General features: G+C 41.6%; 2 protein-coding genes across 2 annotated transcripts in view; one reads left to right on the top strand and one right to left on the bottom strand.

The window, feature by feature from the left end:
- The window catches only part of NAA16 (N-alpha-acetyltransferase 16, NatA auxiliary subunit), a 439249-nt gene that overhangs the window by 160061 nt on the left and 251274 nt on the right, over positions 1-27914 (top strand). The window lies entirely within an intron of this gene.
- Positions 1-27914, bottom strand: part of VWA8 (von Willebrand factor A domain containing 8) — a 130933-nt gene that overhangs the window by 42468 nt on the left and 60551 nt on the right. Inside the window, exons 20-27 of the mRNA XM_063125966.1 lie at positions 23896-23967; positions 19725-19801; positions 18263-18338; positions 16315-16450; positions 13845-13964; positions 12803-13008; positions 4145-4296; positions 290-398 (exon numbers count right to left, since the gene is read on the bottom strand). Coding sequence (XP_062982036.1) covers positions 290-398; positions 4145-4296; positions 12803-13008; positions 13845-13964; positions 16315-16450; positions 18263-18338; positions 19725-19801; positions 23896-23967 — 948 coding nt within the window. The remainder of the gene's footprint in view (positions 1-289; positions 399-4144; positions 4297-12802; positions 13009-13844; positions 13965-16314; positions 16451-18262; positions 18339-19724; positions 19802-23895; positions 23968-27914) is intronic.

The raw sequence follows: 27914 nt of genomic DNA, 5'->3' as shown, positions 1-27914 counted from the left end.
GGGGTTGGTATTTGTGGACAGCCCACAAGGAAAGGCGGGCACACTGGGATCAGCATGTGGATGTATGAGGCGTTACCTCCTAGACGTGGAAGAGGTGGGGCTAAGCAGATGTTACAAGCTGACCGCATATTTCCCCCAGAACACTTGCCATTTCTTCAACACCCAGCTTTCCTCCCTAGGCTGCATTCAATGCTAGTGTTGAGCAGTGTTTTTTGGGGGCAAAAATACAGTAGGGTATTACAGTGCTGGCAAATAATGTATGCTTAAGTATTTAGAAAACCTCACAGACCTTGACATCTATGCGATGCGTTTCAGTTGGGCACAAAAGTTTCCGCCGAGCGTTACCCAACTGATTGACTTTCCAGTAGCCCATAAATTTTGGATCTGGCAATACCAACCTGCCCAGAAAAATACCACTATTAATTAATTTGCTATTTTTAAGCAACACATCATCTAACAATATGTTTCTCTGAGTTTATAAGGCTTGTTGTTTCCTAGTTGTCACAATTTTAACCTGCTACAGTTCAAGCAGTCTTAAATCACAACACAAGAAGGAATTCCACTTACAACGTATATTTCTAATGGAGAAAAAAGTTATTGAAAATCCAAATGATTACCCTCCTTTGGGGTAATTGTGCAGGGTTTTGGTGGTGCCTCTCAGCTAGGAGAGGATTTGTGTGAGGTTTGGTCCTAATCCTGCAAACCTCCAAGGGTATATTTGTGCCACCACTTTTTGGATGCATACTGGGATTTCTCTCCTTGTAGCCCATGTAATGAATGGGTGAGAGAGCGTCACTGCTCGGGCAGGAGGGCTGCAGGAGGACAGGGGCGGGGGAGATGGGTCAGAGTGGGCGCGGAGCTTAAGAAGCCACGCATATTCACTTATTTGCCTGGTTGTGTAGAGAGGCATCTATTTAAAAAATATGCTACTGTGAGCAACTTTTTAAGCCACCATGGCTTCAAGCGATGTCCAAACACAGCCACTATTTCAGGATTCAAAGTTGTTCTAACAAACTTGAAAAGCCTTCTGTTCAGTAGAAAGGCCTGTGCCTACATAGATTTCATGGTAAGTAAGTCGGAGCCAATGAGAAGCCGGAAGGCAAGTCCTCCATTGCAGGGCCTGCCTGGTAGGATAGAGTAGAGGCAGTGTTCCCTGAAGGCTACCAGGAATGCCAGCTTATTCCCTACTTTGAAGCATCTTGGGATGACCGAATTTCCCCACTGTTATCATTCACTCACACATTCATGACTAAATATTCCCTTGGCAGTCAATTATAATTTTTCAAAGCAATATCAAAACCTGTTCTCCTTTACAAATTGGACATTGTTTAGCCACTACTGCATTCCCCCTCCCGCCCCGGTGAGTTCAGAACAGGGTTGGCCATCTTCTCCGGCACAAATTGTTTTAATATTAAACAGCTCCAGTCCTTTCAAGGCCTCAAAATATGGATTTTGCATTGGTGCGCTGATTTTGACAGACTGATATGAAAAAGAAAAATGACCCTAGAACCAGTCTCAATCATCATATCGTTTGTAAATTACTCTAGTAATTCTTCTCCTCCAGATCAAAAGGAGAAATTAAGCCAGAGGAATAAAACAGTGCATGACCCAGATCAGGGGACATCCTTCAAAGCTTTTGACACATGGAGGAATTCAAAAGGTAAAGGGCAGTTGACGGAAATGTTGGCTGTCATCAACCTGACATTTAAATTCAGGAAGATGCATCTCCACTAGAGGATCAGCATATGCGGTGCCCTCAAGTGCTGCCTCTTGTACTGGCATTGTTCCAACCAATCCTGAGCTTAGTGCTGCAGGCAAAGAATAACCCAGCTTGACCCTAACAATATTCTGTACTGGAACAGCACCATCTGCACATATGAAGCTAATGACAGAACGTGAGGCTCCTTGACAACAACAGTTCCCAAATGCTTTAGCAAGAGTTCACAAATGATTGCTTTTGTCAGAGAGATCCAGATAACTGTCTCTTCTTTAATCTACCATTTAGTTTTGCTTCTAATTATTCCTTGCCCCCCAACAACCACTACCAGAAATGTGACAACCTGGGCAGAAGGTGACATGCCTTCTGCCTTGCAACTATGCATCAACTACAAGGGAAGCTGTGCACAGGGAATGCTTGCTAAGTGGCGTGTGCATCAGGAAGTGTGCACATTCATTAATTGATCAAGTTTGTTTTCATAGACCTGTCAAAGAACAAAGGATGCATCATAACTTTTAAATGCAAGATGTCTAGAAAAGAAGGGAAAGCAGCAAGTGGGACGGAGGTCTACAGCAGGGTTCAGTTAACAATCACACTTGCTGCCAAAAGCATAGGACTTGGGTGGAATGTACGGAATGGTTTATGAGGAAACGGTCCCCCCATTTGCTAATAAACTACTTGGTACATTCTACCGCATTTCCAACCAGTCAAGATGGCTTCTTCCAGACATGGCCAGGATCCAGGCAAAGTGTACATATAAAACAAAGAGACCAAGCTACTTCATCATAAAGCACTTGGTACATCCTGCTTGAGAAGAGAGAAAGAAAAAAAGTATGGCAGATTTTTAGACAAAAGTGATGGAGGGAAAAAACTTGACTTGTTAATGTAGTAATATCCCAAAGTAAAATTCCAGGAATGGCTGCAGATGTAATGCAATATTTCCTCCTCTCCCTTCAGGCCCCCTAGAGCTTGTGTACTGGGCTGGAATATTCTGGGACTCCTAACCCTCCGGACAGCTTTGTGTTTCTAAAGAGTTGACTGCAGAAGAAAAGGTTGCTTGCCTCTCAGAAATCAAAACGAGAATTTAATCCACAAAATTAAGCCCTGCATTGTTATTTTTTCATTAGACAATTCCCACCACCCCAAAAGGCCAACATGGAACCCGTTTCCAAGTTCAACCATCATTGTCAGAGAGGAACATCTTTCCATGTGAGTCCAGCCTTAAGTGGCCCTGGAATTATGAGACTACCTGCCAACAAAGTTCTGCTAGAGGCTGGGCACTCATGTTTGTAATATGCTTCTAGTAATATTTAGCAAACAAGATGGTCTAAGTAATGGATGGCTCTATGTTCTGAAACTAGTATTTTATACTCAAGCATTACTCTGTGTAAAAATTTATAAAGCTACCCTGATTTTTTTTTAAAAAAAGAACTCTTTGACACAAAAGTAAGTAATTGATGTATACAGTGTTTCCTCTGCAACTGAGTTTGTTAGGCGTTAAATCCCTCAGGCATCAAGATGACAAGTAAAGGCATAGTTATTAGAGTGAGGTTCTTTTGGAAATGTCCCTGGAAGTTGCAAGGCATGATTATGGGAATGATTTACATATTGACAATTGACTGAGACATTTAGCTAGAGGAAAGAACTCTGCTCTCCCTCCTTAGCATATATATATATATATATATATATATATAGTAACCCTACAACAACCATTTGTCTGACAACATTGTTTTGTGTTTTGTAGTATAAAGGGAAATATTTGTTTCGCTATTAATGATTGAAATCGGTTTAATGGCTAGACTTAAAAAATATTAATTTACATGAACACCCTCCCCCATTAAAATTTAGTTATTATATTCATCAAATAACTCTCAAAATATAGGAAAGCCACCAATACTATGAACCAAACTGGATGGCATCTAAACTGTTTGTGGTGTTAAAGTAGTTTCTTTCGAGACATGATGAATGGAATGCCTTAATAGAGAGGGCAACTCTGCTAATGAATTAATTGCAATTTGTTTACGTTACTAAATCTCACACAGAAATCTTTTAAAGGATTTGTGCAGGTTAAGGGCCAACTCACTCAACCCCATCCCCCACTACTGATAAAAGAATTTGGTTTTGTCACTAAGTATGGTGAAAAATTGCAGAAAGATCATTCAATGAATAGAAACTGAGAAAAAGAAACCAATATTTCCCTTTATTTTAGATTTGATCACACAAATCATCAATATTCATTAGATAAAAATATTCACAATTTATACATTTTGATGTATGGTCTAAATATACATTGAACATACTATATAAATAAATAATGTAATAATATATCATAACCTATTTTTTAGGGAGGGAATAGAAACAGAATTTGCTTCAAGCATTCCAGGTTGATCTTAACTAGCAGCAATATACAACATATGTTAGCCTTACTCCTTAGCCAATTGTACATTGGTGGGTTTCGCTCCAATTGGTATTCCATGTTTATGCAACGTCCTAATTAAAATTTCACGCATTTCATTGTTGTAGGAGTCAAAATCGAAGACATTTCGAACAACATTTGCAAGTCCTTCTGTTGGAAACTTCTGTAGAGAGAGAAAGAGAAAATAAATTGCCATACAAAATTCATTAGCTTGTAGTCTATGACCCACATTCAAAGTTCTGTACACACTAAAATCTAAAGCGGGGATAGGAAACATTTGGGACAGAAACAGGAACAGGCAAAGGGAAGATCTATTTCTCCTGCTCATCTACTGAGGCGGAGGATGTGCTAGATTGGTGCCTGGCTGCTGTAATGGACTAGATGACGGATAGTAAACTGGTTAAATCCAGGCAAGACTTAGATGGTGTCTGTGGGTGGCTGTTCTGATCAGATGGAGGGTGTTCATCCTATTCTGGATGAAGACTGCACTCATAGTTTGGGATATAACTCAACCCTGATTTGTGCTTTTCCAGAACTTCATCCCTGACTTGTTTTGATATCTCCTTGGTCTTCATGACGCCGTTCGTTTGGATATGCTCTCCAACAAACCCTGGAGCCTTCCAGAAACCGGTGTATTTTATCTGAGATCATTTTACACTTGTATTGAAGACAGGTGGATTCCATTCAACTAATGATGTCACTTCTGGAAGGCAGTTGGTTGCACCAGAGCTTATTTAGTGGAGTTACAGCACAGGAGGTGAGTACTTAATGCAATCAAGACCTTTCAGCTTTATATTTGTACATCATTCTGTAAAACATGTAGATTCTTTCCCTGCTTTGACATTAAGAACTATTTTGTGTAGATCAGTGAGAAGAAATCCTAATTAACTCCATTTTAATGCCACGTTGTAACACAACAAAATGTGGAAAAATCAAATGGGTGTATGTGTGTGTGTGTGTGTGAATACTTATGCAAGGCACTGTAATTCTAGCTATAGTACAAGGCTCCCCAACCTTTTTGCTTCAGTGGACATATTTGGAATTTTGAGAGAATGTTGTGGAAGTTCTCACAAAATGGCCGTCACGGGGAGACGGGCTTGCCAATTTATAAAATGGCTATGGTGGTCCTCATTTGCCATTTGGCAGTCTGCTGAGACTAAAAGGAAGTAACTGGTCAAAAAACCTAAATAACGAAGGCACTAGAAGACAGAAATTTACTTTCCAGCATGCCAGCCTCAAAATTATAAATAAATAAATAAATCTTAAATAAAATCAAAATCAAAAGGGAAATTATTATTATTATTATTATTATTTATTTATATAGCACCATCGATGTACATGGTGCTGTACAGATTATACACAGTAAATAGCAAGACCCTGCCGCATAGGCTTACAATCTAATAAAGTTGTAGTAAACAATAAGGAGGGAAAGAGAATGCAAACAGGCACAGGGAAGTGTAAACAGGCACTGGGTAGGGTGAAGCTAACAGTATAGAGTCAGAACAAACTCAATATTTAAAAGCTATAGGGAAAAGAAAAGTTTTTAGCTGAGTTTTAAAAGCTGTGATTGAATTGGTAGTTCTCAAGTGTTCTGGAAGAGCGTTCCAGGCGTAAGGGGCAGCAGAAGAAAAAGGACGAAGCCGAGTAAGGGAAGTGGAGGTCCTTGGGCAGGCGAGAAGTATGGCATCAGAGGAGCGGAGAGCACGAGCGGGGGAATAGTGTGAGATGAGAGAGGAGAGATAGGCAGGAGCTAGACCGTGAAAAGCTTTGAAGGTCAACAGGAGAAGTTTATATTGGATTCTGGAGTGAAATGGGAGCCAATGAAGAGATTTCAGAAGTGGAGTGACATGGTCAGAGCGGCGGGCCAAGAAGATGATCTTAGCGGCGGAGTGGTGGACAGAGACCAGCGGACTGATGTGAGACGAAGGAAGGCCAGAGAGAAGAAGGTTGCAGTAGTCCAACCGAGAGATAACCAGTGCGTGAACGAGAGTCTTGGCAGAAGAGACAGACAAAAATGGTTGAATCCTGGCAATATTATACAGGAAGAAACGACAGGATTTAGCTACTGCCTCGATATGAGGAATAAAGGAGAGCGAGGAATCAAATATAAAGCCGAGACTATGAGCTTCCTTGACCGGAGAGAGCGTGACATCGTTGACAGTAAGAGAGAATGAGAGGTGAGGAGAAGGTTTAGGAGGAAAAACAAGCAGTTCAGTTTTTGCCATATTAAGTTTCAAACGACGATGAAGCAGCCAGGCTGAGATATCTGAAAGACATGCCGAGATACGATCGCGAACATCAGGAGAGAGTTCCGGAGATGAGAGATATAATTGTGTATCATCGGCATACAGGTGATATTGGAGGCCATGAGATTGAATAAGTTTACCCAAGGGCAGCATGTATAGAGAAAACAACAACGGGCCGAGCATGATGGGTGCCAAGAGAAGTTTCTATCGACACATTGGTGACTATGGGCACTATATTGGAGGTCCCAGTGTAGTACCTTACATTATCATTCTCTCTATTATTTATTTATTTATTGATTGATTTATTACATTTCTATACCGCCCAATAGCCGGAGCTCTCTTCACAGTATTACTTGATAGCCAATTTATCAAACTAGATATTTTGTTCTGTTTCTGGGCCACTTTGAATATCTAAACAGCTGCTCTTCAACATTTATTTATTTATTTATTACATTTTTATACCGCCCAATAGCCGAAGCTCTCTGGGCGGTTCACAAAAATTAAAACCATGAAGAGCATAAAAACAACCCACAAATTTAAAACACACATACAAAATACAATTTAATACAATTTAAAAAACACACAGCAAAAATCAATATACGGTAGGTTAAAATATGAGATTAAAACAGCAAAGTTTAAATTTAAGTTAAATTAGGTATTAAAATACTGAGAAAATAAAAACGTCTTGAAGCAAATAGCTATACTTTGGCTGTGATTGCAGAGAAATCTGGACAACCATCTGTTGGGGATGCTTTAGGGTGGATTCCTGCATTGAGCAGGGGGTTGGACTTGATGGCCTTGTAGGCCCCTTCCAACTCTGCTATTCTATGATTCTACGAAAAGATTTGTCCAGTGACCAGTTTAGATTGTGTATAAATAAATTCGGCTGTGAATCTCTCTCTCTTAAAGTTTATATTATTTGCTAAAAGTATAAACACCCTTCAACTAAAACAGACTTTATCCATGCAGAAGAAAACTAAGCCCACAGCAGAAAAGCTTGCAGTGCTGTATAACTACAGAAACAGAAATTATGTATGACTAATTTCCTTCCTTCATCCCCAAGCTATGAGATTGTATCATTTCCCTCCTTCCTTTCATCCCAACCCTTTCCCTTACCTGCTAGACACCACAGGCTCTGAGTCCAAAACAATCACTCTATTTTTTGTTTATGCTGCTGGATATGTATCAAAGGAACCCAGCAGTTTCCAGCACCAGAAGCAATTTAGAGCAGTGGTTCCCAATTAGCTAAGTACTGCGGACCCCTTTTTTTTCAAATGCCAAGCCATGGACCCCCTACTTTTGAAAAAATTGTTATCTCTATGGTAGTTACCTGTGCGAAGCAATTTTTTGGAGAAAATAAGGGGTAGCCCCTAGTAAGCAAAGGATTTTAGGTATACTAAAAACAGACCATAAAATTTGTGGTATTTGTGATATTACCACGCAAAAATGACAATGATTTAGTTAGGAATATAAAGACGAATTTAATTTTACTAATGTCTAGTTTACAACTGAACAAATTATGACTTGTCTAGCAGCTACTAAACCTAAATGTGATGGGAGAAATCATGCCTCTTTTTGTCCCGAACAATCCCTTCCACATCCGGTTCAATATTTCCTGCTTTTAATGTCAAATCTGGATCAACATCGAGCCGATTTCTATGCTTGTTCTTCATATAACAAAATGCTGAAAATGTTTGTTCACGAAGATATGTGGAACAAAAGGGAACTAGATGTTTCAAAGCTTTTTCACCTTACTTCTTATAATCAGGAAAAACTGTCACCCATCACAAGTCACGTTAACAAGTACATCTTGCTCTTCTGCAGAGAGAGTTGTTAGTTTGTACACCACCACATTCAAAAGGATTCCTTATCTATGAGTTTTCAGGATTAGGTGCAGGGAAGTAATCTCTGCATCTAGTCGCAGGTGCTCAGTGTTGTTATATTTTACTTCTGGTAGGACGTCGTTGTCAGTGGACTCCAGAAATGAATGGTGAATATGTGAATGGTGCCACGGACCCCCAATTGGGAACCAATGATTTAGAGCAAACAAAAAGGAAACCTCTGAAAATGTGTACTTGTGAATTAACATCTTATTGAACCCTATTTGGCACAGTCATTTTTTGTTGAACATATGATGCTGCCTTATACCAAGTCGAATCTTTGGTCCACCTAGCCCACTCCTGTCTACTCTTGACAGCCAAGGCCTCCCCAGCACCTCCTTCCAGCTACCTGAGATCCTCCTCAAGTGGAGATGTTGAAGGCTGGAACTAGGACTTCTGGCATGCCAAGCACATGCACCATTATGGAGCCATAGCTCGTACTCTTGAACAATCCTGGCAGACGTACCCCTATACAACCTAGCCCTCGTGCTAGTTAATCTGGGAATCACTAGGGTTGAGGGAAATACAGCTCCCTCTACGTAACGTACTCAGGAGCAGCTCAAGCAATGTGGTAGCCCCACCCCGTTCTCCCACTGCCAGAATGCTGAAGCGGCTCTTCTGTCCGTTCTCCACACAGCTCCTCTCTTACAACCATCAAATGGAGAGATTCAATAGCCATGGCTTGTCTTCTCTCAGGTATTTGGCAGTATATAATGAGGCTTTTTGATCAAGCCTTGGATTGTCTCCGGCTGATTATTTTAATTGTTTTAGGTAAATGATGTTGTTGCTGTTGTGTGTGCGTATGTCCTTACGCGAATAGTTTTTATACCTTATATAATGTAATGTATTTTAATGGTTTTAAATTTTTGTGAACCACCCGGAGAGCTTCAGCTATGGGGCAGCATAGAAAAATAATAAATGAATGAATGTGAGAAATGAGAGCCTGAAAGTAAAGTCAGGTTGCTTACCTGTAACTGTAGTTCTTCAAGTGGTCATCTGTACATTCACGCATTATTATGGGCTCTGTGCCTACACGGAGCCACGACTTGGAACTTCTATAGCTAAAGAGCGCTGTTTTGGCGGGAACCCTCTCCCACCGCCCTAGTTCCTGGAGACCGACTTTCTGGAGGTCTCGAGGCTGAGGAAAGAGGACCACTGTCGGCAAGGTAAGTAGACACCGAAGAGGGGACATTGGAACGGTTGTGTGGAATGCACAGATGGCCACTCGAAAAACTATGGTTACAGGTAAGCAACCTGCCTTTCTTCTTCGTGGTCTCTGTGCATCACACATTATGGGAGATTAGCAAGTTGACTTACTGGAGGAGGGTCAAAGTGTCGCTTGATTGCTAGTGCAGTATGGAGGTCAGGACTGCCTGACCAAAGTTGCAGTCCCGACGTGCCCTGGTGTAGAGGTGGTAGTGAGTTATGAACGTTGATGACCATGTGGCGGCTCAACACAGTTTGGGCAGGGACACTCCCTGTGCGAAGGCTGTTGATGTTGACACAGCCCTCGTGGAATGAGCCGTAACTTGGCTGAGGAGTTCTAGGTTCACCAGCTGCTAGGCTAGTTTGATAGTGTGAACTATCCAGGAGGTGAATCTTTGAGAGGTGACAGGTTGTCCTTTCTTTGCCCCTCCGTAGCATACAAACAGTTTTTGGGAGCTATGGAAACTGGCTGCTCAATGCCAATAGAAGACCAAAGCTGGTCTGACATTGAGAGAGTGGACAGTTCGTTCCATCGGTGAAGAGGGAGAGGGAAGAATGTGGGTAGGATGATGTCTTGGGTAACGTGGAATTCCGTCACGACCTTTGGCAGGAATGTGATGTCAGGAGATAGGACAACCTTATCCTTGTGGAAAATGAGGAATGGAGCATTGGCTCGGAGAGCACAGAGCTCGCATGGTCTTCTAGCCAACGTGATGGCAACAAGAAAGGGCACTTTCCAGATGAGTAGTCTTGTTTGTGGTGGTGAGCGGTTCAAAGGGCCTTGATAAGAGGGCTTTGAGCACTACAGACAGGCTCCATTGTGGGATACGGGAACGAACTGGGGGAGCAAGGTTGCTTATTCCTATACGGTATTGCCTGGTGAGTGGATGGGAAAAGGGGGAGTGGCCATCAATAATAGGCTTATAGGCTGTTATCACTGCTAAGTACACCTTGAAGGAGGATGGCTTTAGGCCTTTCTGGAAAAGTGAATGCAGGAAGGACAAAATTCTGGTGATGGAGTATGCCTGGCTTTCCATTTTAACTCATAGGCTTGTCTCGTGGCTGACTTTATGGCTACTAGGAGGATGGTTCATATCATCTAGCAAGGCAGTCAAAAGAGAACTGAGGAGATGGGCGGGAACCCCTCTGGACATACACAGTAGGGGAGGGTTCCTGCCAAAACAGCACTCTTCAGCTATAGAAGTTCCGAGTTGTGGCTCCGCACAGGTGCAGAGCCCATAATAATGTGTGATGCACAGAGAGCACAAAGAAGAATGTTAAATACAACCTAGGAAACTATGAATCATTAATCTACCATTGTCATAAACTGAAAGTTTACTTTCAATTTAATATCACGTTAGTGTGCTCTTCACAAGAACTTATTCAGTTAAGTGACTCTGAGGATAAAGTGGAGACGAGGAGGATTATGTATGCCACCTTGGGTTCCTTGGAGGAAAAAAGGCGGGATATAAATGCAAAAACAAACAAATAAATAAATAAAATATAAAAAATGAATAATTTGACAATTGGTTGAATATATTATGCAAGATGAGGATAATATATGTATGTTCAAAAGTGTGGCTTCCTTTCCTTGAAGAGGATTATTTTCTTTGGAGAATGTCACCTGTTATAAAAATTAAAAGCTGTCTCATAGGTTGGTATTCAGTTACCCTGCCCAATGTACCAAAGACTTCTCTCTGATCTGCATTCCCTGAAGTTGAACTTATGTGAAGCTTAGCACAAATCCATTGAAAAGAATTGTACCAAATTTTGCTAGTCCCCAGTATTCTCTCACTGAAATCAACCTCCATCTACCACTTCCTGAGAACATTTCTTTTGAACAACAGTATTCTTGAAAATTAAAACCCTAAAAATGAGGGCATTGTACCAGAGAGAGAGAGAGAGAGAGAGAGAGAGAGAGAGAGAGAGAGAGAGAGAGAGAGAGAAGCAGCTGTTAGGATTGCACCCGAGGAAGCCTCCGCAGATGAGGAGGAGGCAAACTTACAAGAGGTAGAGGGTGTTTCCTCCCCCACAGCCGGACCAGAGACCGGTGCACAGTTGGAAGGGAGTCGTGCAATGGAGGAGGATGCAGGTCCCGTGGAGGAGCCACGGGCCAGTCAGTCGCTTCCTCTGCCTGTCTCTCCTGAGGCTGAGTCAGAGACGGAGGTGGTTCGACCACCCAGCCCCCGTGAAAGGGGAAAGGAAAAGGGCAGAACAAATGCAGGGGGTCAGGCGAAGTATGCGCCTGCAGAACAGGCAGGGAAAAGACGCCGAGCTGTAGTAGGGGGTTGGGTCAAAGGGTGGAGGAATGAGGCACAGCTGGGAGCTGGGTGGGGTCATGCTGGCAGGGCTTGAAAAGGGAAAAACTGACCGCTGGTCCAGTGTAGCAAACACCTTTCGTTCCTCTGGTTGCTACTGTGCCCCACGCCTTGCCCCTTGACCGTGACTTTGGACTCCTGACCTGGACTGGCTTGATTGACTCCGCTTGAACGTTTATCCCTGGCATTTTGGACAACTGACTTGGCTCTTGATATAGGACTGGACTTGACCTTCGCTTGCTCTTGGCTCCTGGACCCTCTGTTTGGTTCTTCGACCCGGATCGGTAGGCTTGCACTTCAGAACTTGTCTCTGGCTAGAACTATTGGACTTTTTGTAAAGGACTGTGTTTTTCTTAAACAGCAGCAGGGCCCTCCTGCATTCTTGGCCAGAGATTTATAGCTGGGTAATTGGCAATAAAACACTAAAGCAATAAAGCATTTAGCAGAACACTTTGACTCGCGGCTGGTCACTGAAAGAAGCATCCCAATAACACAGAGTTGGGCAACTTGTGTCCTTGTGTCCCTCCAGATGTTTCGGTCTACAATCCCACCCCCATCCCTCACCATTGGCTAGGGATGAAGGAAGTTGTGAACTAAAACATTTGGATGGCCATAAGTTGCCCAATGCTTTCTTATGGGGATGCTTTCATGCACAAGTGTTGCATCCACAAAGGGAATAATCATGCTATTTATATGTTTAGGAAAGAAGGAGAAACAATCTGGACACACATTGTCCTTGATTCAGAGGACGTTAGTCATGGTTACGTTCCACTGAAAAGGACAGAACTTAAGTTATTTACAACTAACTTGTCCCAATGATTTCAAAGGGACTAAACATGACTAAAATCCTCTGGATTTGGTCATAATTATTAAAACCATACCTAGATGTGTTCTGCAAATATGTTATGCTTTCCAAAATTCTATCTGCTATATAAAAAACTTACAGAAGTCAAATGTCACTATTTATCAGTCTTTATGTTCCAAATATATCAGTGAAAGAACCAACTGTGGGATCGTACCTGTAAATGCTTTACTATATTCACCACTTCTCTAGTTGAATAAGGATAATTGATAATTCCTTGGTCAGCCAAGCTTCTGAGCTCTCCAAAAGCAGCTACCAGTTTCTGTAGGGCAGGCTCAGGAACCTCAGGGCCATACAGCCGAAGCATTGCAAGCTCTGAGTTCGGTTTGGGATTATCAACTGCATGGCAGCTAAAAATATCTCCTAAAATAAACAAGACAGGAATAGAAAGAGTTATGTAAAGATAATCGTATAAAATGACATGAATGTTATTTGTCTAGTGAATTTAAATGGAAAGCTTTAATGTACAAAGTTCTCAACTCCAGGTTATGTAGAAACCTTGGGCTCACTGCATTGGAATCGTGTCCTGCCCAATTACTCTGCTGGAGGCACAAATCCCCATTCTTTCCAAGGAATTGTGAAAGCTTCACCTTTCACCATTTTGCTCTCAGAGCATACAAAAGGTTCGTTACTTCCCCTATACGCCTGCTCCCCCCACCCCCGCTCCAAAATACCTTCAGTTAAAATAATATGAAGGCTCTAGCATACATGGGATGTTTGTTGCCACCATCAGACATGTTGCGAAGCGCAAGGATGCAACAGGTCAAGGAGGCGCACCAGCTGGATACCAGTGATGCGGCCATAGGCTTAGTAGTAAACTACATATTTTTTATGCAAGAATTTTCAGATTCAGTCCCCAGCATCTCCACTTAAAATAATCTCAGGTAACAGGAATGGGGGGGGGGGGAGGAGAGAGACCCTCTGCCTTAAGCCTTGGAGAGAGCAGACATTCTTGGGCCAGATGGACCAACTGTATTTGTAGAATATTCATATGAGGGATTCTCACGAGTTGCTTCTTCCCATCCCAAATCACCTTATAGGAAGCAATTCTTTTCCAAGTTGCAAGTGAAGAAATGATCAAGGGAACTGCCTAACTGAAATGTTAAACAGATTTAAAATGATCAAACGGACGGCTTCCTTTATGTCTTTTCCACACTCTGGTCTGAAAAACATCACTTTTTATAAAGTGTCCTGCTTACCTAGCGTTCCAAAGAAGTCATTGCCCAGGAAAGGAAATCCAGGTCTGTTTGCTAGCACTATCATCCTAAAATCTGGATGAATTACTACTACATTTTCTCTGCCATTAACACCAGCAGAATCTGGAAATATATAGAGATTTTAATTAATATTTTCAATTTCAAAAGGCATTATTATAGTAACAAGAACCTTCCCACAATCAGTGACCATAATCCAGGGCTGGGCAGGGCCTGATGCACCTCTGAAGCTCTAATACGGGCAAAAGCTCAATTTCCCCCAACAAAGCCATTTCGAAGGCAACTCCATGAGGTAACAGGGATGTGCAGGAGGGCTGCCCCCAACAAAGCAGTGAGTGCACATCCCCCTGAAGCATATGAAACTCTTGGCGTACTTCAGGGTTCCTATGCACAGAAGAATGGGACTAGATTGTCACATGAAATAAAACGGTCCCAATGAACTCTGAGTTCCATTTTTTTTCTTCTTATGAAAATTGTGTGGAGCACCTTGAGACCAGAATACTTCGGTAACAGAATTCCTGTGTTTTGGAATGCTTTTTTAAATCTATCTTTCAATCATTTACCTAGAGCAATTTGTTGTATTTTCACATTGATTACAATTTAACAAATTCTACGGCCTTCTCTTCTGCCGTCGTACCACTCAGTTCTGGTCCAGAAACTCAGCAGTCCAACGTATTTGCTTTCTAAGCTGAGGATCTCACCTTCTCAATTCATTCAATCCCACACTCTGCAGTCTGAGATCAAGCAAGCTCTATTGACACTGCTCTGATCCCAAACAATCGGACCAGTTTAGCTTACTATAAAATTGGGGTAATAATCTCAATGTTGTCCATGTGGCTACAGCACAGTGATCAGCACAGTTCAGGACAAGGATTCCTTGGTTAGGTTGGCAAATCTGGTGTTCACCAATTTTTTACGTCTCTTGAATTTGTAATTACATAGTTTTCTGCATATCTATATGCTTCTCTAGTGCTGAGTTTTATTTTCTTGTTGAAACTCCTGCTTGTTTTCTGATTAAATGTACTTATCTTATATGTTTCCTTATTAACTCCTCAACATTGTAATCCCGTTGAGGACTCAAAAAGGAAAATATGTAAACAGGATAAACCTGCTGAGGGCTTAAAAAGGAAACCTGCATGTCTACTAAGAAGTAAGCTGCATTGAGTTCAGTGGGTCTACTCCCAGGTATGGATTACATTAAAGGTCTTTTCATTTATTTATTTGATTTGTAGCCCACTTTTCTACCAAAATAAAAGGGCACTCAAGGTGGCTTAAAGGAATAATTAAAATTGATTAAAACAATAAGATACAATAAAAGCATGACAATTACAGAAGAAGAAAAAAACAGCATCCAACCCAACAGAGCTACTTACAGGCCAAAGGACTTCTTGAAGAAGAATTTCTTTGCCTGTGGGTGGAAGGACAACAGAGAGGGAACGAACCCAGCTTCCACTGGGAGGGAATTCCACAGCCTGGAGCAGCCACCAAAAAGACCCTCTCTCGTGTCACCGTCAAATGCACCTCTGAAGGTGGAGGTTTTGAAAAACGGCCTCTCCAGAAAACTTAAGAACTAGGCAGGCATGGAAGGAAGAAGGTGGTCCCAAGCTGTATAGGGCTTTATAGATCATAACCAGCACTTTGAATTCTGCCAGGAAACTCGCCAGGGAGTCACATGCTCCCTGAAACCAGCCCTAGGCACAGCATTCTGGACCAGCTGAAGTCTCTGAGCAGTTTTCAAAGGCAGCCCAATAGAGTGCATCATCATAGTCCAAATGGGATGTATCTAAGGTATGTGGGACTGTGGCCAGATCAGACATCTCTAGGAACGGGTTCAGCTGGTGCATCAGCACCGCGGTCTGGTCATCCAGGTTCAGGGCCGATTCCAAGAGTACACCCAAACTGCATGCCTGAGTCTTCAGGGGGAGTGTGACCCTATCCAGCACAGGTTGAATCCCTGTTCCCTGATCTACCTTTTGACTGACCAAAGGCGCTTCTGCCTTGTCTGGATTAACCTTCAATTTATTTCCCCTCAATCAGTCCAATTTCCAAAAGACTATTAACAGGTATATAATGTATCAAGAGACTATGCAATCTAAAGACCACAGCACTTGAAAACCCTTGTTTCTTAGGGAAATAAACACATTTGTACTATATTTTCTTTTGATCTTATATGATATGGCATTATTATGATATTGATGCTACTTTGGTTGAACTCTCATAAATATAATAATATACAGAAGCTAACAAGAATGTAATGTACTATTTGAGTCTTAGGAAGAAGTTTGCAACTGAGAAGAGCTATATTTTCCTTCATAAACTATGTATTACAGATCAATAATTATTAATATTCAATACTCTAAAGAATGATATTTTAATCTATATGCCAGCTGAACTATTCATAGCAATTTATTTATTAATCTGCAATAAATGCAACTGTACCCTTGGGGTTACTTACTGGTGACAAGGCGCCTTCCATCGGATAGAATCATTTCTCCACTTTCCACTAATGTTTTTAAAATGCAAGTAACATTTGTTGGTGCCTTATCTGCCTCATCAATAACTAGAACGTGTCCCTTTTTTACAGCTTTCACCTGGAAAAAAATTAAGACAGCAGGCACATAAATGAGAAACTGCATTATTAATTCTGGAAGCCTTTAAATCACAATTTAAATTTACATTCTGTCTTTTAATATGCCCAGACTAAAAGAAAAGATGCAGAGCCTCCTTCTCCTCCTCCTCCTCCTCCTCCTTTTCTGATTGCTTGAGTGACTGCTACAAGCCAGGCATCCTACCCCCCCCTGACTGAGTTGTCACAAAATATTCAATATTTTAAGGACTGAGAACACATCTATTCTGTTACTTCACCGAACATTGATGATCAGTGCAATTTGCAGTGGGGAATGCAAAAGCTCAGAGGCAAGAAGAGAGCATCTACTGGCAGGGGTGCTTATCTAATAACTACTTTCTGAGCTGTTTGCCACTGGCTGCATGATCTCATAAAAAGTACTGGTTACTCACAAACGTTTGTACAATAGCAACACTGCCAAAGAACTTATTGTAAGCAGAGATGCTGGTGGGGGTAAAGAGGGCGGAGCCCTGCCCATACTTTCCCACCTCCCTTCTCGAACTTCCCCAGTCTCCAAACAGCCCAGACCTTGCTGTCAGAACATTCAATGGCAGCAGCCCAGCACATTCCTTTTTCTCCCTTTACTCTCTTCATATTGCTGAGAGAGGGACCATTTTGAGCATGTGCGGTAATTACCTATATTCAAAACATTTCCCTGAGCCCTGAGCACCTAATGGCCCCATTCAGACAACACGCTAAACCATGCTGCTTAACCACAAAATGGTTAATGGAATGAATCAAACTTAATGCATCCTATTAAACATTTTGTGGTTAAGCAGCATGGTTTAGCGTGTTGTCTGAACGGGGCCAATGTATTTCTGTGAGTGTGTGTGTGTTTTCTGAATGGGTGGCACACAAGCGCACATTGTTATTTGTTTTGGAATCAGCTTTTATGCAAGGCGACATGAAAGCCAGAAGACTCAGGACTGCTCCCTGATTGCCAGCCAGGGAGCAAAATTCAAAATTGAATGTCCCCTACAGTTTTAAACATTGATGGCTGCTGGGGTGCCATGGAGCCAGCCTCAAGGCAATCATCTTGTAAAGAAAATTAAGTCTTCCTGGTGCACTGGACTGGGAAGCTTAAACCATCCCATTCGGTGTGGTGTGCGCGTGCGGTGTGTATCAACAGAGATCCAAGCGATCTGGACAAGGAGAGCAAACCTTGTCCAGGTTGCTGGACTTCTGGGCTGCGTGGGGAGGTGCAGCTCAAAAATGCTGTGATCTGGACCGGGAGAAAGGGGCTGCGCTCTTTCTCCATGTCCAGATAACCTGGCTTCAGTGCTGCATGGTGAAGAGGGCAGCCCCCACACCACCCACATCATGCAGCACAGAGGCGCAGCAATCCCGACAGGGAGACACAAAGGTAGCAGCTCCTTTCTCCTGGTCCAGGTTGTAGCTTTTCCGTGCTCAAAGGGAAGGAGGGGGGTCCCTTCTTCCGTGCACAGTCCAGAAGACGTTGCTCTCTTTTTCCAGTTTATTAGGTTTCTCTGTTGTCCTATGGGGAAGGGAACTCTTCCCACCACACAGTACACAAGGTATGTGTGTGTGTGTGTGTGTTGAGAGAGAGAGAATATGGAGGAAGCATGTCTATATGTATGAGACATGCATGCAGAGGGAATGATTCTGCTCTAAGGGTTGCAAAATATACGTTGAAAAGAAGTAATGGATTATTATAATGTGCCAATATCTTGCAGATTGAGATCAAGGTATAAATCCTTCAATATATTATAAAGAAAAACTCATATATTCAAATGTGCCTTAATCAGAAATGACTTACTAGTGGAGAATCTTCATATACGATAAGGCCATCTTTAACGGAAGGCTGAAGAGTAAGACTTTGCACAGTGGTATCTCTAAGATAGCAAAACATACACACGTTTTATCCAAGGTCAAAAGGGGGAAAGTTTTAAAACAAAATTAGCATCATTTTTTTACTGTTACGTGCGACAGAAGCCTCAATATATCAAACTGTAATGTATTATATTGAGGTAGGCAATTTTTGAGGGCCATGGCCACATTTGGCAATTTGAGTAACTGTCCTGGGCACCACCACAAAATGGCTCTCCTGGGAGGTCTAGCAAAGGACAAATAACTTCTTTGAACTAACAGTTTTCAGAACCAACAGAAACCTATTTCATGGCAATCCTAGCTTGTGGTAATAAAATATATGTTGTTTTGTTTTTAAGAGCAGGGCACCTGGGTGGGCACCAAGGAAGATATCTGGGAGGTACATTGATGCCCATGGGCACCAAGTTCCCTACCTTTCCATTGTACTATATCATTATGTATCATGCAAAATTATGCACACAGACACTACCATGTACTGCACTGAGCTTTAAGGAAAGCTGGGATATAAATAACAAACAGCAATATAATTAGTTGGGAAAATATAATTAGTTTTATTGTTACATCAGGGAAGCTACAGTCAATAGTTTGCATAATCAGGATGGGAAAATGAGACATCAGAGCCTATTTCCCTGCTCACACACATGCCAGTCGTACGCCACATAATTACCCTAATTATCCTCACCGGGCAGAGGTCATCATGTTGTCCAAACCCAGCAAGATGCATGATGGGGATGGTTTCTAAACCACCTGTGCAATAAGCCACAAGTTGTGGGGTGGATTAAAGTCACCCTGACTGCACACCTTGCTGGGTTTGGACAATATGACAACTTGCACCGTATTGCGGGTAATCAGGGAAATGGCATTTGTGCAACTGGCCCACACCGAGGTGGGGAAACAAGCTACAATGGGTTATTTTCCTGCCTGTTAGTGTGAACTCGGCCAATGTTTGAATGTAACAATAACACATGGGTTATTCAAACAGAAGCAAGCCAGAACTTTATGGTATTCCAGATACACTTGGAATAGGCTAGCAAGCTTTGGAAAGACCCAGGCTACCTTTATCATATACCATTCAAACCCACTATGATTATCCAAAAATGCAGGGGTGCGAGAAGAGAGTTGCTGTATATACACACTATATATCCAGGGCAAGTATTCTATGCCAAAGGGTTATTCTCCCTTTTCATAGTAGGATGCAATACTTTTCCTCCACACCCATGGTTTGAATCACGGATAATAGGATATGCATGTCACCAGTCATTCTCAAGTTCATACAACTTGCAAAATCTAGATGCATTGGGAAGACCAGCTACGTATTTGAAAAACCTAGTATAACTGATAGCAAGAACCCAGTAATGAAGTCATAAAAAGTATTATAAAGCTTCTCTCACCTATGTAGTTGCAAATATTCTCTCGGTCTGTTTAACAGGTGAAGAAATCTGTCAACCACCTTGTTTTTTCCAACACCCTGTAAAAACACAGACCACATTTATCCTTGGTTTTAAATTGATAGAATATGATTCAAATTTCTTTTCAACTAAGGAAAACCAACCACCACCCTTCAAAGGTGCCTTCATATTATAGTAACCAAAAAGGCTTGTGCCACTATACCTAAAACGACACGTGAGAAAGCCAATTCCATTTTGAGATGCTGCATGTTGGCTTGAAATCACAGCTGTAACTATCATCTTTGAGGCATGCCAGATTCCATGACTGCCAACACAGAGGAGGACCATTAAATTACAGGTAGTTGAGCCAACTTGAGTCATGTCCCGGCTTTGCTCACTTTACAACTGGATAAAGTCTGTACACCACAGCCACATATCATAGCTGGCTGAGGGGTCATGGCTATAGTAATAGTACTGACATGCGCTGTACTAAGCAACATTATCAGTCAGTTGGCAACATCAGCAGAGTAGGAGCTTGGCTTGATCCTATATATTTATTTGTCAAAGCAATTGTTTCTGCTCATTCTTGTCCATGCTGCCAAGAGAGGAAAATTAAAGGCAGACCATGAAATAAAGAGAAAGGCATGCACTCAGAGTCCTGGATAAAGAACTGAACATTAGTATTGGGACTGAATCACCATTTGTCTTATGTTGAACCTTGTCTCCCTTTAGAACAGAGGCAGCTCAGAGCCTGGAAATGGCCTTTAAAGATCCTAGCAAATTTTGACCAAGTGCGCTGCAAAATGTTTGCCCATAGTTTTGTTAACAATTAAATAAAAAAGCATTTTCAAGTTATAAGAGATACAGATTTATGTTCTACGTTCTAATCTTAAAACCTCTTTGGGACTTTGTATGTAATACCTACAACTAAACAGACATGGTCCAATAACTGGAATTTTTTTACTGCTAGATTGAACAAACTTGATCATTGCAATGGAGCGGGGGAGGGTGGGCAGGAGGTAGATTTGGATCCACTGATAGATCTCTGGATGATTTGCAGTAGAGCAAATCCTTCTCCCAGAGTGCAGGACATGGAATAAGGGGCTCAAGTTACAGGAAGCCAGATTCCAGCTGGACATCAGAAAAACGACAATGGAACCAGCTACCTAGGGAGGTTGTGGGCTCTCCCACACTGGAGGCCTTCAAGAGGCAGCTGGACAACCATCTGTCAGGGTTGCTTTAGGGTGGATTCCTGTATTGAGCAGGAGGTTGGACTCGATGGCCTTTTAGGCCCCTTCCAACTCTGCTATTCTATGATTCTATGATTTGTGAGGGGGGTCAGTCTGAGGCAGCCGTCGTGTGGAGTGACATAATCAATCATTCAAACATACAAGCCTATAGGGAGTGAGGCTCAACCTTGGCCTCTCCATTCTTTTGGCTTCTCCTCTAAGATAACAACAATAAAAATTACATCATCTGGCAACCTATTCGTTCAGTGGAATGTTAACACAATCCACTGAACTAATAGTTAACTTTGTTTCTAATAGGATGCTACACCTGCCAGTCATTCTTAATTTCTAAAAGAATATTAAAACTCAGTCATTTTGTTATTAACAAATTAAGAAATCAAGTAAAACAGCAACAACAGTACATATGATCAGAGTTCTAGAGGCATATGGCACGGCAGCTGTGGGATTTGAAATCTATTAAGGGGCTGACAACTGAACAGTGTTGCCCAGGGTCAGTAGCCCAATTAAACAGACCAGTGTCCTGATCCTTAACATGTTTACTCAGAAGTAAGACTTACAAGCTCAATGAGACTTACTACCAAGTAAATATGCTTACAGTAGCGCAATCAACAGAAACAAAAATGTGTATTTCTATGTAGCAGATGGCCTCATCCACGATCACTTGCCAATCTGCATTGGGAAACAAGCCAGTAGGCAACTCTGGCCAAAAACATTATCTCAAACCAAACTCAGGCAACAAGAACGTTCTCACAGAAATCACGCTTATTTTTATTCTGTCTTTGTGAAAAACACAGGCAGGCTCACATCACTAAGTGGTTGTATGAATTTTAACCAATGCAAAATTTGCTTCAACAGAGCCCTCAAATCTGAAAACAGTCCAGATTGCTTTTCCAACTTTAAGACATTACCAAGTTTCTCTCTACTTCTGTTTTCCACCAATCAAGGCACCTATGTGGTTCATCCAGGATGGGAGATAGCTCTGAGTAACAGCTGAACTTTGTATGTGCAAGATACCGTATTTCTTCGATTCTAAGACGCCATCGATTGCAGGACGCACACTAATTTCAGTACCACCGACAGAAAAGCTTTGATTCTAAGAAATAATAAACACACCCGTGATTCTAAGACGCACCCCGTTTCTGGAGATGTTTATATGGGGGGAAAAGTGTGTCTTAGAATCGAAGAAATATGGTATAAAGTCCAGCCATTGCTTGCTTCTTGCTTAAATGGTCACCAATTGCTTCTTTCTTGTTCCCAGCGATCCTCATGAACCCTGAAACTACAGCATCACCTAATAGAGCCTGTTTGCATGTCTGCAAACCATCCTGCCCCATTTCACCTTCAGAATCTGGCCATGATGCAAACATCATAACCAACATGGTTAGCATTCTTCCCAATTCCAATTTAATCTTCTCCTGCCCCACCCACCACCATGCTATTTGTAACAGCTTGCCTGATGAAGAGATCTGGAGATCTTGAAAGTTTGCACTTTTTGTGATTTTTGAGTTTCTCTGGTACAGGTACTACACTAATATGGACTTTTGAAAAAGCCCAAAGTGGTTTGTGGACACTACAGCCCAACCCCACCTTGTAGGTTGTCGTATCATTTAAATCTAGTGAGGGTGAGTAGTTGGTGTGGGTAACAAATCAACCACTACCCCCCAAAAGACCATAGGTTCTGGGTGGTTTGTTACCTATGCAACAACCCATATTTGCCAGGTCCACATTTTATTTATTTATTGCATTTCTATACTGCCCAACAGCTGAAGCTCTCTGGGAGGTTCACATGATAACATGACAACTCAACTTACCAGGAGCAGGGTGGGTGGGTTGGGCTACATAATAGTTGTCAGCGGGTGCCTGGGAATCACAGTGACTTCAATAAGGCACCATGGTTCAATCTGATTGTACCCACCCACCTATTAAGCCATGGCAGATTGTGGCATGTGCCGGTGGCTATTGTGAATATTCAAGCTGCAGCAAGCAGTTGCTGTGGCTTAATTTGACGTGTGGACCAAGCAAGGCTGGTTGTCGCCATGGTTAACAAATCACCCACAGCCCATGGGCTGTTTATGAGTTGTGAGTGGTTTGTTAAACCTGCACTGGGTTCACATGTCATGATAAGCTGTGGCAACTGCCCACCATGGCTTGAATATTCACAGTGACCACTGGCATGCACTGCAACGCTCTGTGGCTTAAATAAGCTATGGTGGGTTGCAGCAATCCTGCAAATTGGCCGACTGTGTAGTACAACACAAATGCCTTCTATGCTCAACTCTAGGCTACAGTACAATTTGAGAACACTTCCCACAATTCAAAATTATTACTGAAAATAGAGTAACGAATGCTTCACACCTTGAGGCACGTTTGGCAAAAACAATACTGAAACATGTGCTACTGACAAACTTTTCATATAAAGACCCTGTTCAAACGACACGCTAAGTAAGCCACAATGGTGACGCATTTTGTGCTAAACGTTATGGCTTAGCATGTTGTGTGAACCACGGTGGCTACGTAACCACTAACCATTTTCTGCAAAGGGTTAGCGGCCTAATTATGGCTTAGCATTTTGTCTCAACAGGCCCAATTTAGTGTACTACTCTTTTTAACCATGTTTAACCCATTTGTGAAACAAAGGAGGCATTTATGTTATTCCGCTTAATTTCCAAAATACATTCTGTGACCAAAGTTATTGTTGGATATACTTTTTTTTTAAAAAAATGGTAAATAATAGAAGGTTATGCATTAAAAAATTAAAATAAAATCTTATTCAACGGCTTACGTAACAGTTGGATTTGAGGTGTTGCCCAAAAAAAAAAAATCAACCTGTGTCAACTTACAAAAGGTCACAGCTTTCAACAAATGCTAACTACGTTACATAAAATAAATACATATACTAGCAGGAAATATTTTATTGCTCTTACCTGGTTACCAACTAAGAGAAGATGCTCTCCAAGCAAGAAGTCTTTTAGCATATCTTCCATCACCATCATATGCTAGAGAGAAATGAAAACTATTTTGTAGAATTTGAAAGAAAAGAAGTTAGTAATTACAAAGCAATAGTATAGTGTCTCTACTGCAGTGCTTTAACACACGTATGTCGCCATTTCTGTTGTTTCAATGATGCACAGCTATTACATCCATTTGGAGAAGCAGTAATATTTTTCTTTATTGATAAGAACTTGCCACTGGATCAGGACTGTTAGTTCATCTAGCTCAGTAATGTGGGTTGGATCCAATTAATTGCAAAAGGAAAGGAAAACAGGTGCTAGCGGAGTTTGCACAGTGCAGTAACAACTCTGTGGCAGCTATTCCGATTGTACAGAGCAAGGGAAAGGGAGGAGCCCTCACAAAGCGGAACAAGCGTAAGGAGTGGATATTGACTACTTTATACTGTATGCTTTTATCTGTACGCCGCCCTGAGATCTTATTGATATAGGGCGGGATATAAATGTTTTAAATAAATAAAATAAATAAAAATGTAACCATAAACGAGGATGATGCATGCAAGCGATGAATAAAGAGTCAATGTGAATGACGCAGGATGAAGGCTGTATAACAGTAAACGAATATAACAATATGAATAAACGAAGTATAATGTCTATGTAGTATATAAAAGAATGACAATAAATCTATATTTGCTCAGTAGGCTGAACCAAAAGCAAATAATTAACAAAAGTAACTGTTAAAAGTAAACAAAATGGATATACATAAACCAATGAAACCAATGAAAAATTGCACAATGGCCTGGTTCAGACAACACGTTAAAACCATGCTGCTTAACCACAAAATGGTTCAGGGAATCCATTAACCATTTTGGGGTTAAGCAGTGTGGTTTAGTGTGTTGTCTGAACCAGGCCACTAATTAACAGTCACTCAGTGTAAGCTCAAATTAAACATGAATAACTGGCAAATTCAACTGGATAACATTAAAGAGCTTGTACAAGTTGCGAGGTGCAAAACAAGTTGGATGCCTGATAGAAAACAACTCTACTGTAAAGATCACTGATCAGTCTCCTACAGTGGCCAGCCAGTTGCTCCAGAAAACCTCACACGCAAGACCAGATGGTGATAAGATATAGATAGGTTTGACCCCAGCAATGGGTACATACCCAACGTTAAGAACTAAATTATAGTTCATTTAAAACATAAAGAGTTTAAATGAGCAAAAGACTTACAAAAAGGTCACTTAACATATTTTTATTTATTTATTTATTTATTTATTACATTTCTATACCGCCCAATAGCCGGAGCTCTCTGGGCGGTTCACAAAAATTAAAAACATTCAAAGTATAAAACAACAGTATAAAACCATAATATAAAATACAATATAAAAGCTCAACCAGATAAAAACAGCAGCAATGCAAAATTACAAATTTAAAACACCAAGTTAAAATTTATTTGTAGACTGTTAAAATGCTGGGAGAATAAAAAGGTCTTCACCTGGCATCTAAAAGCATATAATGTAGGTGCCAAGCGAACCTCCTTAGGGAGCTCATTCCACAGTCGGGATGCCACAGCAGAGAAGGCCCTCCTCCTGGTAGCCTCACTTCCCCTACTTCCTTTGGCAGGGGCTTGCGGACAAGAACCCCTGAGGATGACCTTAGGGTCCGGGCAGGTACATATGGGAGGAGGCGTTCCTTCAGATACCTGGCCCCAAGCTGTTTAGGGCTTTAAATGTTAATACCAGCACTTTGAATCGGGCCCGGACCTGGACTGGCAGCCAATGAAGCTGGAAAAGGTCTGGCGTGATGTGGTCTTGTTGGACAGTCCCTATTAATAAACTTGCTGCCCCGTTTTGTACCAGTTGAAGTTCCGGACCATTTTCAAAGGCAGCCCCACGTATAATGCATTGCAGTAATCCAAACGAGAGGTTATCAGAGCATGGATAACTGTAGCTAGGCTATCTCTGTCCAGATAAGGGTGCAGTTGGTATTCAACCTAAGCTGATAAAAGGTGCTCTTTGCCACTGAGTTCACCTGTGCCTCAAGTGACAGTTCTGGATCCAAGAGCACCCCCAAACTACAGACCTGATCCTTTAGGGAGAGTGCAACTCCGTCCAGGACAGGGCAAACATCACCTCACCGGACAGATGAACCACCCGCTAACAGTACCTCCATCTTGTCTGGATTGAGTCTCAGTTTGTTAGCCCTCATCCAGTCCATTACCGTGCCCAGGCACCTGTTCAGAACAGCCACTGCCACACCTGGGTTTGATGAAAAGGAAAGGTAGAGCTGGGTATCATCCGCATATTGATGACACCTCAGTCCACATCTCCGGCTAACCTCCCCCAGCGGCTTCATGTATATGTTAAACAGCATAGGGGATAAGATAGAGCCCTGTGGAACCCCATGGCTTAGGAGCCACGGCACAGAACAATAATCCCCCAGCACCACCTTCACAAACTCCAGAGCAAAAAGGACTTTTTAATGTGCCCTTTCGTCCTTTTCTCCCCAGCTCCCATCATTTATTTTATGTTACCACTTATTTATAATAAAATGTGTAAATCTCACTCATTTTCTCCTCCACAAATATTTTTAGAGGAACAACAACAACAACACAGGACTGACAATCCTGACAAGCAAAAAATAGGTCATTTCAAGTAGGTCAGAGACTAATAGGAATCTCTATGTAGCAGCTTTTTCCTTTCATCACCACCTTTCACATCACCACCTGTAGACACCAATATATAACTCAACACAGGCTGCAAATATAGACAGTTCCAATGCTGAACTGAGTTTCTAAATCCCTCTAGTGTAAAATAACATCATTCTCTAGAACTGCAGGTAAATAAAACATGTTATGCAGAATTTCAAGGGATTATCCAACCAGATCATAACTGGGTGGGAGTAGATAAAAGATGCAAAATTATTCCTTGCATCCAAACTAGATACATTATATTGTGATGTTACCCAGACAAAAATGGGAACCATTGTTCCCAAATATCTTTCAAAACTCAGCTAAAAACCTTTCTGTTCCCTATAGCTTTTAAATATTGAGTTTGTTCTGACTCTATACTGTTTAGCTTCACCCTACCCAGTGCCTGTTTACACTTCCCTGTGCCTGTTTGCATTCTCTTTCCCTCCTTATTGTTTACTACAACCTTATTAGATTGTAAGCCTATGCGGCAGGGTCTTGCTATTTACTGTGTAATCTGTACAGCACCATGTACATTGATGGTGCTATATAAATAAATAAATAATAATAATAATATTAAACAAATCTTAGGCCTAATCTACACCAAGCAGGATATTGCACTATGAAAGCAGTATGTAAGTAGTATATAAAAGGCAGGAGCCACACTACTGCTTTATAGTGTTATTGAAGTGCACTGACAACTGTTGGGCCCATTGATACATACCATGTACTGCTTTCATACTTGTTTCATAGTGCTATATTCTGTTTGGTGTGGCTCCTGCCTTTCATATACCGCTTTCATACTGCTTTCATCGTGCAATATCCTGCTTGGTGTAGATTAGGTCTTAATGTATAAAAACCAAAAATAAAAGGCAAATCTAATCTCCCAATATAAATTTTATGGCCAGAGCTAATCAACAGCTACCTTATTAAATATACTCCTCAATGTAACCATTGCTAGTTTCAAAGGTCATGTTCAGAAGGATCATAACTCGGCTTAGCCTTCTGCCTGCACACGTAGCCTCCTTTGCTCCTTCCCTCGCACAAACTGTGATTAAGCTAGGAAGCCTCTACTTAACCATCTGAATCAGAAACTATAGTTGCCAGCTTCGGAGCAAGCCAGGATCAATTTGAAGTTGGTTTGTGTTCCTTGCTTGTCTGACGATAGTAGTCACAGCATCAAGGATTGGATGAAATGGGAAATTATGGTTACTTATAGACTTCTATGTTTAATTGTAACTTGCCTGAAGGAAGGCGCAAAGGGGCTCTCTACGCAAGTTTATTAAGGTCCGGGCCTGTTTCAAAG

The sequence above is a fragment of the Elgaria multicarinata genome, chromosome 5 (genome assembly GCF_023053635.1).
Source record: "Elgaria multicarinata webbii isolate HBS135686 ecotype San Diego chromosome 5, rElgMul1.1.pri, whole genome shotgun sequence".
Taxonomy (NCBI): Eukaryota; Metazoa; Chordata; class Lepidosauria; order Squamata; family Anguidae; genus Elgaria; species Elgaria multicarinata.
The sequence above is the reverse complement of the archived record's forward strand: the minus strand, read 5'-3'. Positions and strand labels throughout refer to the sequence as shown.